At 35.8% G+C, this 14,638-nt stretch overlaps 1 protein-coding gene across 1 annotated transcript in view; it reads right to left on the bottom strand.

Moving 5' to 3' along the window:
• Positions 1-10: 10 nt before the first annotated feature.
• Positions 11-14,638, bottom strand: part of DOCK7 (dedicator of cytokinesis 7) — a 187,327-nt gene continuing 172,699 nt past the window's right edge. Inside the window, exons 43-49 of the mRNA XM_081087072.1 lie at positions 10,681-10,815; positions 9,461-9,550; positions 9,107-9,343; positions 8,620-8,763; positions 6,195-6,301; positions 3,987-4,154; positions 11-1,134 (exon numbers count right to left, since the gene is read on the bottom strand). Of these exons, the coding sequence (XP_080943198.1) occupies positions 1,092-1,134; positions 3,987-4,154; positions 6,195-6,301; positions 8,620-8,763; positions 9,107-9,343; positions 9,461-9,550; positions 10,681-10,815 (924 nt within the window). The 3' untranslated portion in view covers positions 11-1,091. The remainder of the gene's footprint in view (positions 1,135-3,986; positions 4,155-6,194; positions 6,302-8,619; positions 8,764-9,106; positions 9,344-9,460; positions 9,551-10,680; positions 10,816-14,638) is intronic.

Here is a 14,638-nt window from a genome sequence, read left to right as displayed (position 1 = left end):
CAAAACACTTCCAGAAATCAATGCATTTTCTTGGAAAAATTTGCCAAGTAATTGAAATATATTTCCCCCAAAACTGTTGCATTAATTTCTTATAAAGTTAAAATTTTAAGTTAATAGGTTCATCTTAACTTCAGTTAAAAGAACGAATTTTACATATATTTTGTAAAATCTATACAAGTATCACTTCTCAGCTGGTAAATGAAAGTCAAACAACAGTTCTTCATGTTCTTTTCATGGTGTAGTAGCTTTATGATGTAATAGTTTTTGTCACGAAAAAACTGATGACTGGCTTGTTTAATTTGAAACAGGAATCATTCATTTTAGTTGCTGAGAGTCATTAAGCTGATACCATTATCATTAGTATAATAAAGTTGAGAGTAAAAGATCAAGCTACTGTCACTGGTATTGGCTATCCCAGTACTTAAAAGTTATTTCTACAATTTACTCTAACCCCCCTCCCCGCCTTTTTGGTGTCTAAATGCAAAACAGCTTAGAAACCAGTTTTAAGACTTCACAAACCAGTTATCAATGTCTTTACCCATTCATTCAATTTGGAACTTTGGGGCCATAAAGTGACTTTCAACTTTTGTTTTCATTATGCTGGTTCTTGAATCAACTCTAAATTATTCTCTGCCTTTGTCAATAAAGAAAATTTGTAAAGTCCCACTCAATAAAATTAGTGTAAACGTTCACATATTTAATAGTACCTTTAAAATAAGCATTACTACATTTAAAATGGTTCCAAAATGAATCTATAAATGTTCATATAAATTAAAAAATACAAACTTAAAGTAAATAAAATTAACATTAGCTATGGTATAAATAATGGTAAATGTATAGTGTACCCTTGAGTCATTAAAATGTCTTTAAAAAGATAACAGCATATTACCAGAATATTAGAAGCCATAGCCATGATTCTCAAACTTCAACAATCTACATTTGATTTGGCCACTGCATTCTTCATTGAGTAAATTAATGCTACAATTTTCAGATTTAAGTCCCAAGTCTTATTTTTCAATAGATCTTAACTTCTTTTCACACTCAATGTTGAATATGTGGCTCTTTTCAAATTAATAAAACAAGTGTTTATTTTAGAGATCCATTTTGCGCAGGCTCATTCGACTGAAGGAATCTCTGGGAAGAAAAAGGATATAATTATAAGCAAACAAACTTTGCAAACTTCTGTAGATTAGGTTTACTTTTTTGTTCTGCCAAAGTTATCTCAAAGTTTTGCCACCAAAAAGTTAATAACTTAAAACTTTTTGTACCAAAGTTGTTACTAACTTTCAAGTTACTCTGCCTTATGTATATTCTGGTTTATAGACCTCTATAAATTAAAACTATATTGCAGTAAACACTTTATCAAATGCATTGATCTTTTAGTCACTTGTGCAACAGAAGCATTAGCTATGACAAATAAGGAACGAAGGGATAATGGGAGAGATTTTAGGAAAATATTTTTTTTGCGATTATTAAAAGGCAAAAGGCAGCCCTAACCGGTTTGGCTCAGTGGATAGAGCATCGGCCTGCGGACTGAAGGGTCCCAGGTTTGATTCCGGTCGAGGGCATGTACCTTGGTTGCGGGCACATCCCCAGTAGGGTGTATGCAGGAGGCAGCTGATCGATGTTTCTCTCTCATTGATGTTTCTAATTCTCTATCCCTCTCCCTTCCTCTCCGTAAAAAAATCAATAAAATATATATATAAAGGCAAAAGGCAGGTGTTTATTTAAAACACTAAATTTCAAGTCTCAAATCAGTGATTCTTAAACTTGAATTTTAGGACATGTTTACACTTAAAAATTGAGGACTCAGGAAGCTTTTGTTTATGTGGATTATATTTACCATATTAGAAATTAAAACTAAGAAAAATCAACTTATTTTTACAAAATAACCCATTACATAAATAGTTTATTAAAAATAACTTGCAAGAAACTTTAGGATAGTGGCATGCTTACATATTTAATGTCTGGCTTAATAAAAGGCCTATGTTCTCATGTCTTTTACAATATCACGTTGCATGTAGTCTGGAAAACCACTGTACTTTCTCAAGAGAATGACAGTGAGAAAGGCAAATCATATTTGGTGTTAATACAAAATTAGTTTTGACTCAGGAACTTCCTGAAAAGGTCTCAGGGGCACCCTCACAGAAGTCCCAGACCACACTTTGAGGACCACTATCTTAATACTTTACAAGTAAGTAATATTCTAGATTTTTTAAATCAGTAAAATAAAAATTTTAAATTGTAAGGAAGCTTTATTTTCTAAGTTTTTAAGATTTAGTTAATAGTGAGGAGACTAATATTCTTCAATACCTCATAATGTATTTTCCTTTATCCTTAAGTTAATTTCTTTCACTTATCCTTCCTAGTATTAAGGTTAATCTTTGAGGTTTATAACACTCTCCAGGAAAGGAAAGGGCAGGTATAAAAAAGTCATGTTCAGCTTTGAATTTCTTAGTGTGGTTTTTTTGGTTCCAGGGAAAGTAGCAGTATTAAAAGCTAGATAATGTTCATAAGAGCTTTTCTAAATTCCAAAGAACTTCTTGCAAACATTAAGAATTGAATCTTGGGGGAGTGACCATAATCAGATAGTTGAGAAGGCAAAAGCTCAGGATAACAGTGTAAGGGAGTTCCCTTCAGATAGGAAGAATACAGTCTTTCCATCAAAAGGAGTGGGAGAGATTTGAAGGAAGTGAGACAAGCATTAGGAAACTGCCTGATGACCTCAGGGACCCAGCACCCTCATTCTAGGTCGTTTGTAAACAGAGTGTAAAACTGGTGGAAGGGGGTTAGAGGTAGCAAGAAGAAAAACTCCAAAGTGATTAAAGGAGAAACCAAAAGTGGAGGGGACTAGTATTGCTTCCCATTGGCAATTTTAAGAGGAAGCCACCTTGGGTATTCACATCTGTATGGGATGGCGGAAGCAAAATAATATTTTGCCAGAGGAAGGATCTAAAACAGGCCCTCTGATCTCCCTCTGCTCCTGTAGATTGTGGAACAGATGCAAATAATCTACATGCTTTCTTAGGGGACATGACATATAGCAGGCAGGTAGGCATTTTTTGAGTGAACACAATTGTTTTCAGAGGCCTAGAAGTACAGAAATAGATTACTGAAGAATAAGAACTAATTCCCAGATGATCAAATAATTTTCTTTTGTAGTATAGCATGCATTTACATTCTGTTTTCTTACAAGCAACTTCGAAGGCCTTCTAAATATTAATTAGGTAAGTATAATTTAATGCCTTTACTGTTATTAATTCAGAAGGTGGTAACATACTGGTGCCACAATAATTCAATTTGTATATATATTTAGATTTCAAAATGCAAAAGTGGTTTACCTTATCATGCCCTGTCCAGAATTGAGGCACTAAAAAGTACAATGTTAAGTGCCATCCTTGGAAATGTACATGCCATTTAATGTCCACAACAACCTTTTCAAGGTAAGAAATTTTAGAGGAGAAATCTAAAAACTGCTCAAGTGAACTAGGATCAGTTGTAGAAAATTCCAAGTTATTTCTAACTTTTTGTGTCACACTTGGAACGTAGAGAAAAACACTGAAGCCTTCTTGATACTCAATGTGGTTATGTGTTTTAATACAAATGAAGAAGAACACTGCATACTATTTACTGCCAGGGCTGAGGGAAACAAAACCCGGTTCGTGATCTATTCCAGTGAATTCTCCCACAAAAATACTAGGAAGTGTGACAGGACTTTAATAAAAGGAATAGTTTTAAGAGGCCAGACTTATAAGTGGTCCTGGTTAGTATGAGTATTTAACACAACTTTGTGACTCCTGAATTACATACATATCTTGGAGGCTGATTCATGTAGAGATACAAAAGGCTTATATTAGTTGAACTTGTCAGGAGACACAATATCTAAAACCATGTAATAAAAGTACACTAATTCATTATTAAAACAAATAATTCAAGCAGATTTTATTTTTCTGAACATAAACCAAATAACAGAAAAATAAGCATACCTGTGGCAGGTGACGGGTAATACTACCTTGTATAACTGAGGGATCTTTCTGTTTATCAGAGGTTGTAGGGCCTCTTTAAGGCGATGATAGTTTCTCTCCAGTTCTCTTTGATACTCCTTTTGATCTGGCCCAATTAAGCTCTTATTTTTTCTTAAGGCATCTTCACATCTAGAAAAAACAGTGATGTCAAAAACTCTTCTGGCATAGTTTGAGGGGTTAGTGATATATATACATACACATTCCCCATGATGAGGACTTTCAGTTTCTTGGTTGATTGTTAAATATCCTGCCTTGTATTAGGTTTAAGAAAGGGAACAGATGATCAGCTGTTAAAAATCTAACATTCACTTCCAGTTTTCATTTAATTGAAAATTACTTTTATTCAATAAAAATTTAACAAGGAAAAAATTGTGTATTTTTAAATAATAATTCTGAAGCCATTTTTCCTTCCTCCTATTACCACTAAACTTGAAGCTCTAAACTAAAAGAAATATAATAGCCATACTCATTTATGAGGCACCAATGGCATCTGGCACAGTGGTTTGCCTGTGTCCTAATAAATGTTTCTAAATGAATAGCTCTTGATAACAGTTTATTCAGATGTTTGAGAAAAAATATCTGGACTCTGGTAGGTAAATGAAAGGATATTAAAAGACAATATATACAGATCACCACTTGATGCTCAGAGGAAAATATATAGCCCCAAATGCTTACATTAGAAAAGAAGGCTAAAACTGAAGAGCTAAGCAATCTAAAAAGAACAGAACAAACCTGAAGTAAAAGGAAGGAAATAAATTTAAAAGTATGACGGCTCTATAGCAATACAAAAGTTGGTTCTTTCAAAGAAAAAAAAAGACTAAGCACTGGCAAGATTAAATGAGAGAAGGCTAAATAATCCCTATTAGAAATTAAAAATGAGATATAAGGTCAAATACAGCAGAAGTTTATAAAGGCACAGATGATATTATGTACAATTTAATGTAATAAATCTGAAATGATACTTTTCTAGATTAATATAATTTACCAAAACAGACTTAATAAGAAAAACCATGAATAATCCTAAAACCATCAAATACATAGAATCAGCCAAGTCACAAATCTATCCCCAAAGAAAACACCAACATGTAAATTCTAGCAAACACTGTGACGATGAATAATCCCAATGTAACAATTTCAGAGTATTAAAAAAAAAATCCAAAGTATATGGCGGGGGGTGGAGGGGGGGAGGGGAGAGAAGAACTATTCTTGAGAAGATTTCCAACTCATTTTTCAAGGCTGGGATACCAAAACCTAATGGGAACTACAAGAAAAAATTGTATTTCAATCATCCTTAGAAACAATTGCAAAACTCCCAAGTAAAATAATAGGAAACTGTTAACAAATATTACACACAAACACACACACACACACCATTTAATAAAAGTTTTAAATTTGTAATTATAAAATACTCTTAGCATAGCCTGGCTGGTGTGGCTCAATGGTTGAGCACCGACCTATGAACCAGGAGGTCAGTGTTCGATTCTTGACAGGCCCAGTTGCAGGCTCAATCCCCTGCAGGAGGCAGCCGATCAATGATTCCCTCTCATTATTGATGTTTCTATCTTTCCTCCCTTCCCCTCTGAAATCAATAAAAATATATTTAAAACAAAACAAAAAAACTCTTAGCATAAGTACAAATAGTGGGAGCCTCTTTAGTTAAAACATCTACAAAAAACCTGAAGTAAACATTACACTCAATAGTGAAAACATTTCCTTTTAGATCAGGAACAAGAAAAGGATGCCTCTATTACTATTACCATTCAACATAGTGCCAAAAATCCTAAACATCACTGTAAAAATATTCTACAGATTAATTATTAGAATTAACAAGTAAGTTTGGCAACATTCTTATGTAAAATATATCACATTCATATGCATTTCTGTATACCAGTAAACAAAACACAATTTTAAAAGATACCATTAACAAAAACATAAAAGTATTAAATACCAAGGAATAAATCAAAAGATATATAAGGCCTCTACAGAAAATTAAAATAATATTAAGAAAACATTGAAAAGATGTCAGTAAATGGAGAAATACACAACTATTTTTCATTGTGAATCACTTTCCTATATTTTCTCTTTTCAACTGTCCCTTAAGACATTATTTTACAGTGTGGTTTTAGACGTTCTCAATTTGAAGATCTCTATGTAGGAAGTCTGGAATACCTTTTAGTAAAATCTTTGAAGCAGAGTCGCAGTTTATTGTGATGTCTGAAGAGTTTTGGGTCATTGGGTATTTCAGATAGGAAAACCTGGGCAACTTCCAAAGGCCCCTGTAAAATAAGAAAAACAAGAGGAGTGTTTTGTCTTCTCTAAAATTAGAGAGATAGAAGTTACCTGAATGATTTTTCTTAGCATTAAAATGGCTGCATTTAAGCTTAATGCATATGTGTATGTGACAGATTCTGGCCATATGTTTTTAGTTTTTCCTAATGTCAAGTCTATATTCTTGTCTACTACATTTAAATTAAATTCTTGGGCTACTGGCAATCAATTGTTAATTCAGATTATTAGACTTGGTTTCCTGAAACATTTCCTCAGTATACGAAATCTGTTCCCAGCACTGTAAATTAAAGAAGATAATCTTTTGCAAGTTATATTATTTGTGTGTTTTAGGGGGTTAAAGGTCTTAAAGTGTTTGCTCCTTTTTTTGGCTTTATTCCTTTAACCTAAAAAATAGGGTAAGACAGCTGGCTGGTGTGGCTCAGTGGTTGAGCATCAACTTATGAACCAGGAGGCCATGGTTCAATTCTCAGTCAGGGCACATGCCCAGATTGTGGGCTCGATCCCTAGTAGGAGTGTGTAGGAGGCAGCAGATCAATGATTCTTTCTCATTATTGATGTTTCTATTTCTCTTTCCCTCTCCTTTCCTTTCTGAAATCAATAAAAATATAAAGAAAAAAAAATAGTGTAAGACATATTATGTGAAATCTTACTTGAAGCCTGTCTGGATTTCCTCTTACCTTGGATATTCCCTAATCATCATCAAAGAGACAATGGGATGCCTTCTAATCTACATATGACAAGTCTACAGTACTCTTTTGTGTACATATATTATTAAAAATTTCAAAATGATCCTACATTACTTATTTACTCCTCACAGTTCAGTGTGGAGAAAATAACAATCTGGAGAAAATAACATCAGGAAATATGTAAGACAGTAGGCGTTCACATGCGTGTACATAGCTCTGAAAATGAACCTTGCTTTTTTGAACACATTCTTTCAGTACAAAAAGGAAAGGCTATTCTAAGTGAACCAATTCCTTCTTTTTTTTAAATTCTCACCTGAGGATATTTTTCCATTGATCTTTTAAAGAGAATGGAAGAGAGAGGGAAAGAAAGAGAGAAATATTGATGTGAGATATACACATCGATTGGTTGCTTCCTGCACACACCCTTACCAGGGCCCGGGCTGGGGAGGAGTCTACAACTGAGGTAGGTGCCCTTGACCAGAATTGAACCCAGGACCCTTCAGTCCGCAGGCTGGCAATCTATCCACTGAGCCAAATCAGCTGGGGCCCAATTCCTTCTTAATGGAATGTTTAAGAACAGACAGTGTAGGCAGTGTAGAAGGCAGGAATGAAAATCTTTACCATTGAGATGATGATAAAAACTTTTTTCAGTTTACCTTTATATTTATATGTTCAGTGCCTTTTGCAACCAGTTCTAAGATCTTTTTCACTTGATTTGGCACTTATTTATGATCTTTGTAAAATCTAATCTAATAATAGACAAAATTGACCGCACCTTTGCTATGCCTCCCATTGGCTAATCAGTGCGATATGCAAAGTAACCGCCAACAAATATGGCAGCTAATTTGCATACTTCAGGCAGGGCGGGCCAGCGCGAGCCACCATCCGGGCCCACGTGTGCTGCCTAAGCCCTGCCCCCAGCCGGATCCCCGTCTGCGGCCCTGGGCGGAGGGGCTTGGCGGTGCAAACGGGGCGCCTAAGCCCTGCCCCCCAGCCGGGACCCCTGTGTGCAGCCCTGGGCGGGCGGGACCCCCGTTTGCGGCCCTGGGCGAAGGGGCTTGGTGGCGTGATCGGCCCGAGGAAGCCCTATTCTTGCAGGAATCCTCCTGCAACGGGCTTCTAGTCTATGTACAGTGGGGCCTTGACTTACGAGTTTAATTCGTTCCGAGACCGAGCTCATTAAGGAGCTCGTTAACTCAAATTACTCTATCAACTCAATGCAAAAAATCGGCCGAGAGACAGCTGGTATCTCAAAAAACATGTTAGTCGGGACACTCGTAAGTCAAGGCCCCACTGTATATAAAAGCCAAGTGATTGGAAAGACCAGTCGCTATGACGCACACTGCCGCTAGCCAACCTCCCACAGCCCCTCTCCTCAGGCAGCCCAGCCTCTGATTGCTCCCCCCCAACCCTGATCAAAGGTGGGACCGGCCAACTTCCCACATCCCCTTCTCCCCCCGCCCACCCTCCACCCACAGCCCCAATCGGCTCTGATTGGGGTGGGCTGGCTGGACCCCATCTGTGCACAAATTTGTGCACCGAGCCTCTAGTATAATAATAAAATCACTCCAAATTCCATTCATAACTTAAACTAAACAGTGCCAGCAGAAAGCACCAACCTGATTCACAGTTGTGCCCACAGACCCCTGGAGCACCATCTGGAGCATTTTGGGATCTGCCGGATCCTGATGTGTTGCAAATGCCAACTCCTGTGTCTTTTTCTGCATGTCTTCAATAGCAACTTCAATTGGTGTTAAGATGATCTGGGTGAAATAACATCTGTTAGGTCAGGGTACTGATAGAAAACTATTTAAAGAGTTTTATATATAATCAATTAAAATAAAAAAAGTGGAGACCAATTGTAACCTATCATTTAATAATAAAATCCCAAACTTTGCATGCCTTAATAAAAAATCATCTTTCTAAGTAAAAGCTGAGTGTGAACTAGGGACTTAAAAAAGAAGTTTAAAGTTAATCACTTAAAAATGGATAAAGTTCTATTGTGCTAACACATGAAGGGTGGTACATAAAGGCACATCCACACTGTTCTCACATGGCTCCAATGTATTAGTTTCACTAATTCTGCTTCCCCATTTGTGAACTTACCTCCTCTTTGTGAGTAACATTGACCCTTGTCTTAATATAAGGAAAAGCATGAGAAGTAGTCAGTATGGTCTTCCGTTTGAATTGTTCATGAAGTTCCCCATGGGCACGGCCATCTAAAGTGAAGGGTGTACAGTACATGAAACGGCGAAGATTATAATTTTTGTCAAAATATGTGATTCTGTCCTTCATCTCATACGTGTCAAAGTATGGCTCCACGTAGGTAATCTGAATATACGCCTGGGAAAGGAAAAAGTCCTTCATTTTCTCACTGATAAATCATCACACAGTCTCTCTCCAACAACATCACAGTCTCAAAAATATGGCTACGTGTCACTACAGTTCAATCAACCATACCTTGTTAGGATCTAATTTACACTTGTCTACAGGATTAGAATCCTTGATTACTTCAACCACATCCTCTCCAAATCTTTCTCCATAAAATCCCTACAATAAAGAAAAGGAAATCTATTACATGATGTTTACAGTATTAGAGACTAGAGAAGGCCTCTGAGGGAGACTCCTGACAAAATTAGGCCATTTAGTAAGCTTATGTACAACCATGTTAATAATTACAAAGTACATTATATTTAGCCTACAAATTAGCCCAGTCTCAGTCCATATTTATTTGATATTATCCCCATCCACTCACTTTAAATAACACAAAGTAGAAGAAAACAACAATTTTCTTCAATAAAAATACAGGGTTTCTCAAGAAAAACAAAAAGGGACAGAAAGCAGAAACAAAAGAAGTTCAGTATCTTTGATGTATAGGATCTTTTATTGTGTCTGATGAGGCCTGATTTCTTGCAGACATGGGTCAATGAAGAAGCATTCATTTTTATGATTAAATGCAATGCCCTAGAATTTCAAATAAAAGCACTAACTTGATGAAGTTTTACATAGGTTTAGATTTTGAAAAGGCAACCCTGGGTCAAGAATGTAGTGACTTTTCCATATGACACTGAGTAGCAGCATGGGCAATGAATGGAGCTATTCAAAAGAAAAAATTAAATTTGCATCTTCAAAGGAGAAACCCTACTCTTCCTCCAAAGGTAATTTTTATGATTAAGTTTTGAGAAACACTGTTTCACTTAATATTTCCCAAGACTTACCTAGCCTCTTGAAAAATAAAGTCACAGTTTAAGCCAATTTATAGAAATAGAGACCAGTAAAGTCATCAATAAGAATAAAACATTTAAGAAATTAACCATTTTGTTGAGAATACAAACAAGCCTAGAGCAGTGTTGCTCAAACTCTTATGTGAATACAAATCACCTGGGTATCTGGTTGAAATGCAGATTTTTATTAGGAAGGTCTGGGGCAGGACCTGGGACTTTGCATTACAAGCAATCTCCCAGCTGATGCCAGTGCTTCTGGTCCCTGAACCACACTTTGAGTGATAAGAATAGAGAAAGGTTGGAAAGCAGAACTATAGCAGGAAAGATAATTCCCTTTACTCTTTAGAACAGTTTATTTGGCATGATATAGATTATCAGATGATCAGATTTGGATCTGAAAGTCTATTCATCATTGCAAATTAAAGATGACATTTTATGAACCACCATAGCATTCACCTCCAATCTGTGAGAGATCTCTGCAAGTTTGGTGATTGCAGGCTCCTTGTAAACAAATTCCTGTTCATCCAAATCCCCGAACTTGGTTCCATAAAAACCAACACGAAAATAGGTGCCAAACATCCGCTTCCCATCCTAGGTTTAGGAAAATAAAGAGACTTTAATACAAAGTCTTTTTGTTTTTGACATTATGCTTAGATTGCTATACTATAAAATTCCCAAAACATTGCAAAAACTTTTAAAAATTACAATACTTTGTTATTTCCCAAATGAAGATAAAAACAAAGCAATAACCTTTCATTTTTCAATATTTTTAACAAATAACATTATGTAACTGGGCTTTCAGCAACTGAATAAATCACATATGCTTTTTCAGGTTTCTACCAAGTGACTACTTCACATTGGTTTATGTTTTAAGTCCATACACTTGAAATAAATTAACTTATGTTCCTTATTGCAAGAAAAGATGCTCAGTATGACACAGACCGTGTCTTAACTGTGCTGAAATTAGAGCATACTACATAAAAACACTAACATTTTTAGTTAACAGCTTTATATAATCTCTAAATATAATAAATTAGATCATAAAAGTTAGGAGCCAAGTATAGCACCTGGCATAGAGCAGACAATCAGTAAATGCCAAGACCATCCAGAAGCACTTAAGCAAAAAATTTATAATCAGTAGCCTGTGCTGATAAAAATATTTTTATTTGGATGAGTAAGTAAAAATGGAATAGGAAGGGAAAAATGTAAACTGAAAGCTAAAAGGGGAAAAAATTGAGAGGAGTTAGTTATCTGTCAGTCCTCAAACCACCCACTTCATACATTAACTACACATTCATTTCAAGTATGACGTACACCAAAGTCACTTTTACACAGTGCATTTGGAAACAAATTCCTTCAATAAAGATAAAATAGTAGGAAGCTTTCTATGCAATTCTTTCAATTTAGATACAAAGATATTTTAGAAGGATTTTGTGGTGGCTCCTACATACACAGCACACATAAGTATTTTAAGCCTAATCTGTCCCATACTTATTTTTCCTTTATTGAGTTCTTACTGTAAAGGCAAAGGGCATGTAAAATAAGTCATAAATGTCACAGATAATCAAGCAAAATAGAAAAGTCTGATCCTTAATTTACCAGTTTTATAATTTTTAGAAAAGTACATGTTAAAATACCCACATTTTTGTCAATATTTAAAGTTGTTGTTGTTTTTTAAAAAGTCTTTGGAGTCAAATAAATGTGAGGTTTCTAATTTAAAAATTTTTCACAAGTTATTTCATTTCAAAATTTAACAGACATAAAAATTAACTAATTTCTACAGCAAAAGATATCTTTCTAGATAGATTAAAAGTATTCAACCAAAATTCTGATAAAAACTATCAACATGCTAATGGAATAATAGCAAATTTTGACATAATTAAAGAACAAAGAAAACACTGCATGGAAAATAAAAATTATTTTTAAAAAATGAATGATTTGTGATTATTTTTCAAAAATATTCTATACATGAAAATTCTCACAAATATTAAAATATTGTTATTCTGGCTGTACTCCTCTCAGAGGTTTCGAATTTAAGATACTATTTCAAGCCCTGATCAGTTTGGCTCAGTGGATAGAGCCTCGGCTTGAGGACTGAAGGGTCCCAGGTTCGATTCCGGTCAAGGGTATGTACCTTGGTTGCGGGCATATCCCCAGTATGGGGTGTGCAGGAGGCAACTGATCGATGTTTCTCTCTCATTGATGTTTCTAACTCTCTATCCCTCTCCCTTCCTCTCTGTAAAAAATCAATAAAATATATTTTAAAAAAAGATACTATTTCAAATCTTCAATATCATGGCCTTTTAAATATTTGAAGACAGCTATTAAAATTTATTTCCTTTAGCTATACTTTCCATATGAGAGTAATCACTATCCTGTGTGCATTTTATTTGTGTTTTTTTCAGTGCCATCTTTTAAAGTGTGGTACCTCAGAAATAGACACAAGACTGCTATAAACTGATCTGATCAGTGAGGCTGACTGCCTCCCTGGATCTGGACTTGAATTTTATTAATGCACTTTAAAATTGAGCAACCATTTAAAACTCTTAATTTACTTTCCGTAATAACATTCAGTTCAAGGAAAGACACTGAGTGCTTATGATGTTAGCCACTATTCATCAGTAACAGGAACATACAAATAAGATTTGGCTCCTCAAGAGAGTAAAAGATGTGTTCAAATAATTACAATACGAAGGGTTATGTGCTAAAAAGTTGTACCGAAAAATATTAACCCTATTGGAGCCAGGTCACAAAAGCGGTAACACACAGACAGGGTTCTACAATTTGAGAATGGATGTGGAAGGGGGAAAGGATAGGCCAGCAGAGAAAGAGGGAAAGAGGGAAAGAGGGAAAATCTTGAAATAGAACGTCTGTAAGGGAAACCATCCGTTCACATATTTGAGTGCCTCCTATGTGTCAATAAACTATCCTAGACATTTGTGATAAATCAATGAACAAAAGAGACAAAGAGGGTGGTCAGGATAGGTCTCCTCAAGAAGGTGACATCTAAGCAAAGACATGAAGAAAGTGAGTTATTCATGTGGATCTCTGCCTGGATTCCAGGCAGAGGAAAGAGCCAGTGCAAAGGCCCAAGGGTAGGTGCCTACCTAATGTGTTCCAAGAACAGGAAGGTGGTCCTGTGACTGACGCAGAGTTAAGAGGTAACTATATGGAGTGGCTGGAATTAAAAATGAATGTGTGTATACTAAAATGAAGGAGGGAGCAGCAGAGGCAGGAAAATTAAGAGTCTGAGTAAATTTATTTGCTTTCTTTTTTTAAAAAATAAATCTTTACTGTTGAAAGTATTACATATGTCCCCCGCCCAACCCCCATGAGTAAATTTATTTTCAACTTAGAGTTCTCCAGTGTCAAACCACTGACGCTATCAGGCTCATGAAAACATTAACACATAGCTTTATCTTCAGGAAAAACATCACTTCCATCTTTATTTTCTCTTCAGAGTTTTGGACCACAGAATGATAACTGTTTTCCTTTGAATTTGAAAAATAAAAATCCACTTTTCTTTAACCTAGCCTATGATTTCCTAACATAATCTTCCTTTATTGTTATGAACTCTTTTGGAACTTCCTACATACTTCAACTTATTCTTCCTTAGCAGTTCTACTTATTGACTTGCACAATCTTGTGGGTGATGAAACTATCCCAGACAAGGAAATCCATCTACTCATCTATCCATTTCTCTAATGGCTGAAATTTCTTATGAGAAATATATCTTAAATCTGTATTTCATAAGAAACATTGTGTTGGGCTAGTTATATATTTCTACAATGACATCACTTCTATAACTTCTTTTATCCTCACTCAATTGTTTTCCCCTATATTTCCTTCAAGTTAACTGATTTCCATAAAGGCATACCAGTATTTCACACAGTGGTAGTTCCCTCCTATTAGATCTATTCCTCTTAAGAGAACACATTGCCCTGGCCAGTGTGGCTCGGTTGGTTGGGCATCATCCCATGCACCAAAAGATTGCCGGTTCGATTACCAGTCAGAGCACATGCCCAGATTTTGGCTTCAATCCCGACTAGGAGGTGTGCAGGAGGCAGCCGATCAATGTTATGCTCTTACATTGATGTTTCTCTCTCTCCCTCTCCCTTTCTCTCTCTCTAAAAATCAATTAAAAAAAACTTTTTTAAAAAAGGTAACATTAAAAAAAAGTAACATACTTAAAAAAAAGAGAGAGAACATTTACAAACTGTTATCAGTTTATTTAGTCCCAGGTCTCAACTTGGGGACATAACACCTCTTAGATTTTATTAACCAAACTAGAGGCCCAGCGCATGAAATTCATGCATGGGTGGAGGGGGTAAGAAGTCCCTCAGCACGGCCTGCACACTCTCCAATCTGGGACACCTCGGGGGATGTCCAACTGCCTCTCGCAATCCAGGACCGC

The sequence above is a fragment of the Myotis nattereri genome, assembly GCF_964212035.1.
Source record: "Myotis nattereri genome assembly, chromosome: 3".
Classification (NCBI taxonomy): domain Eukaryota; kingdom Metazoa; phylum Chordata; class Mammalia; order Chiroptera; family Vespertilionidae; genus Myotis; species Myotis nattereri.
Note: the sequence above shows the minus strand (reverse complement) of the source record. Positions and strands in the feature narration are given on the sequence as shown.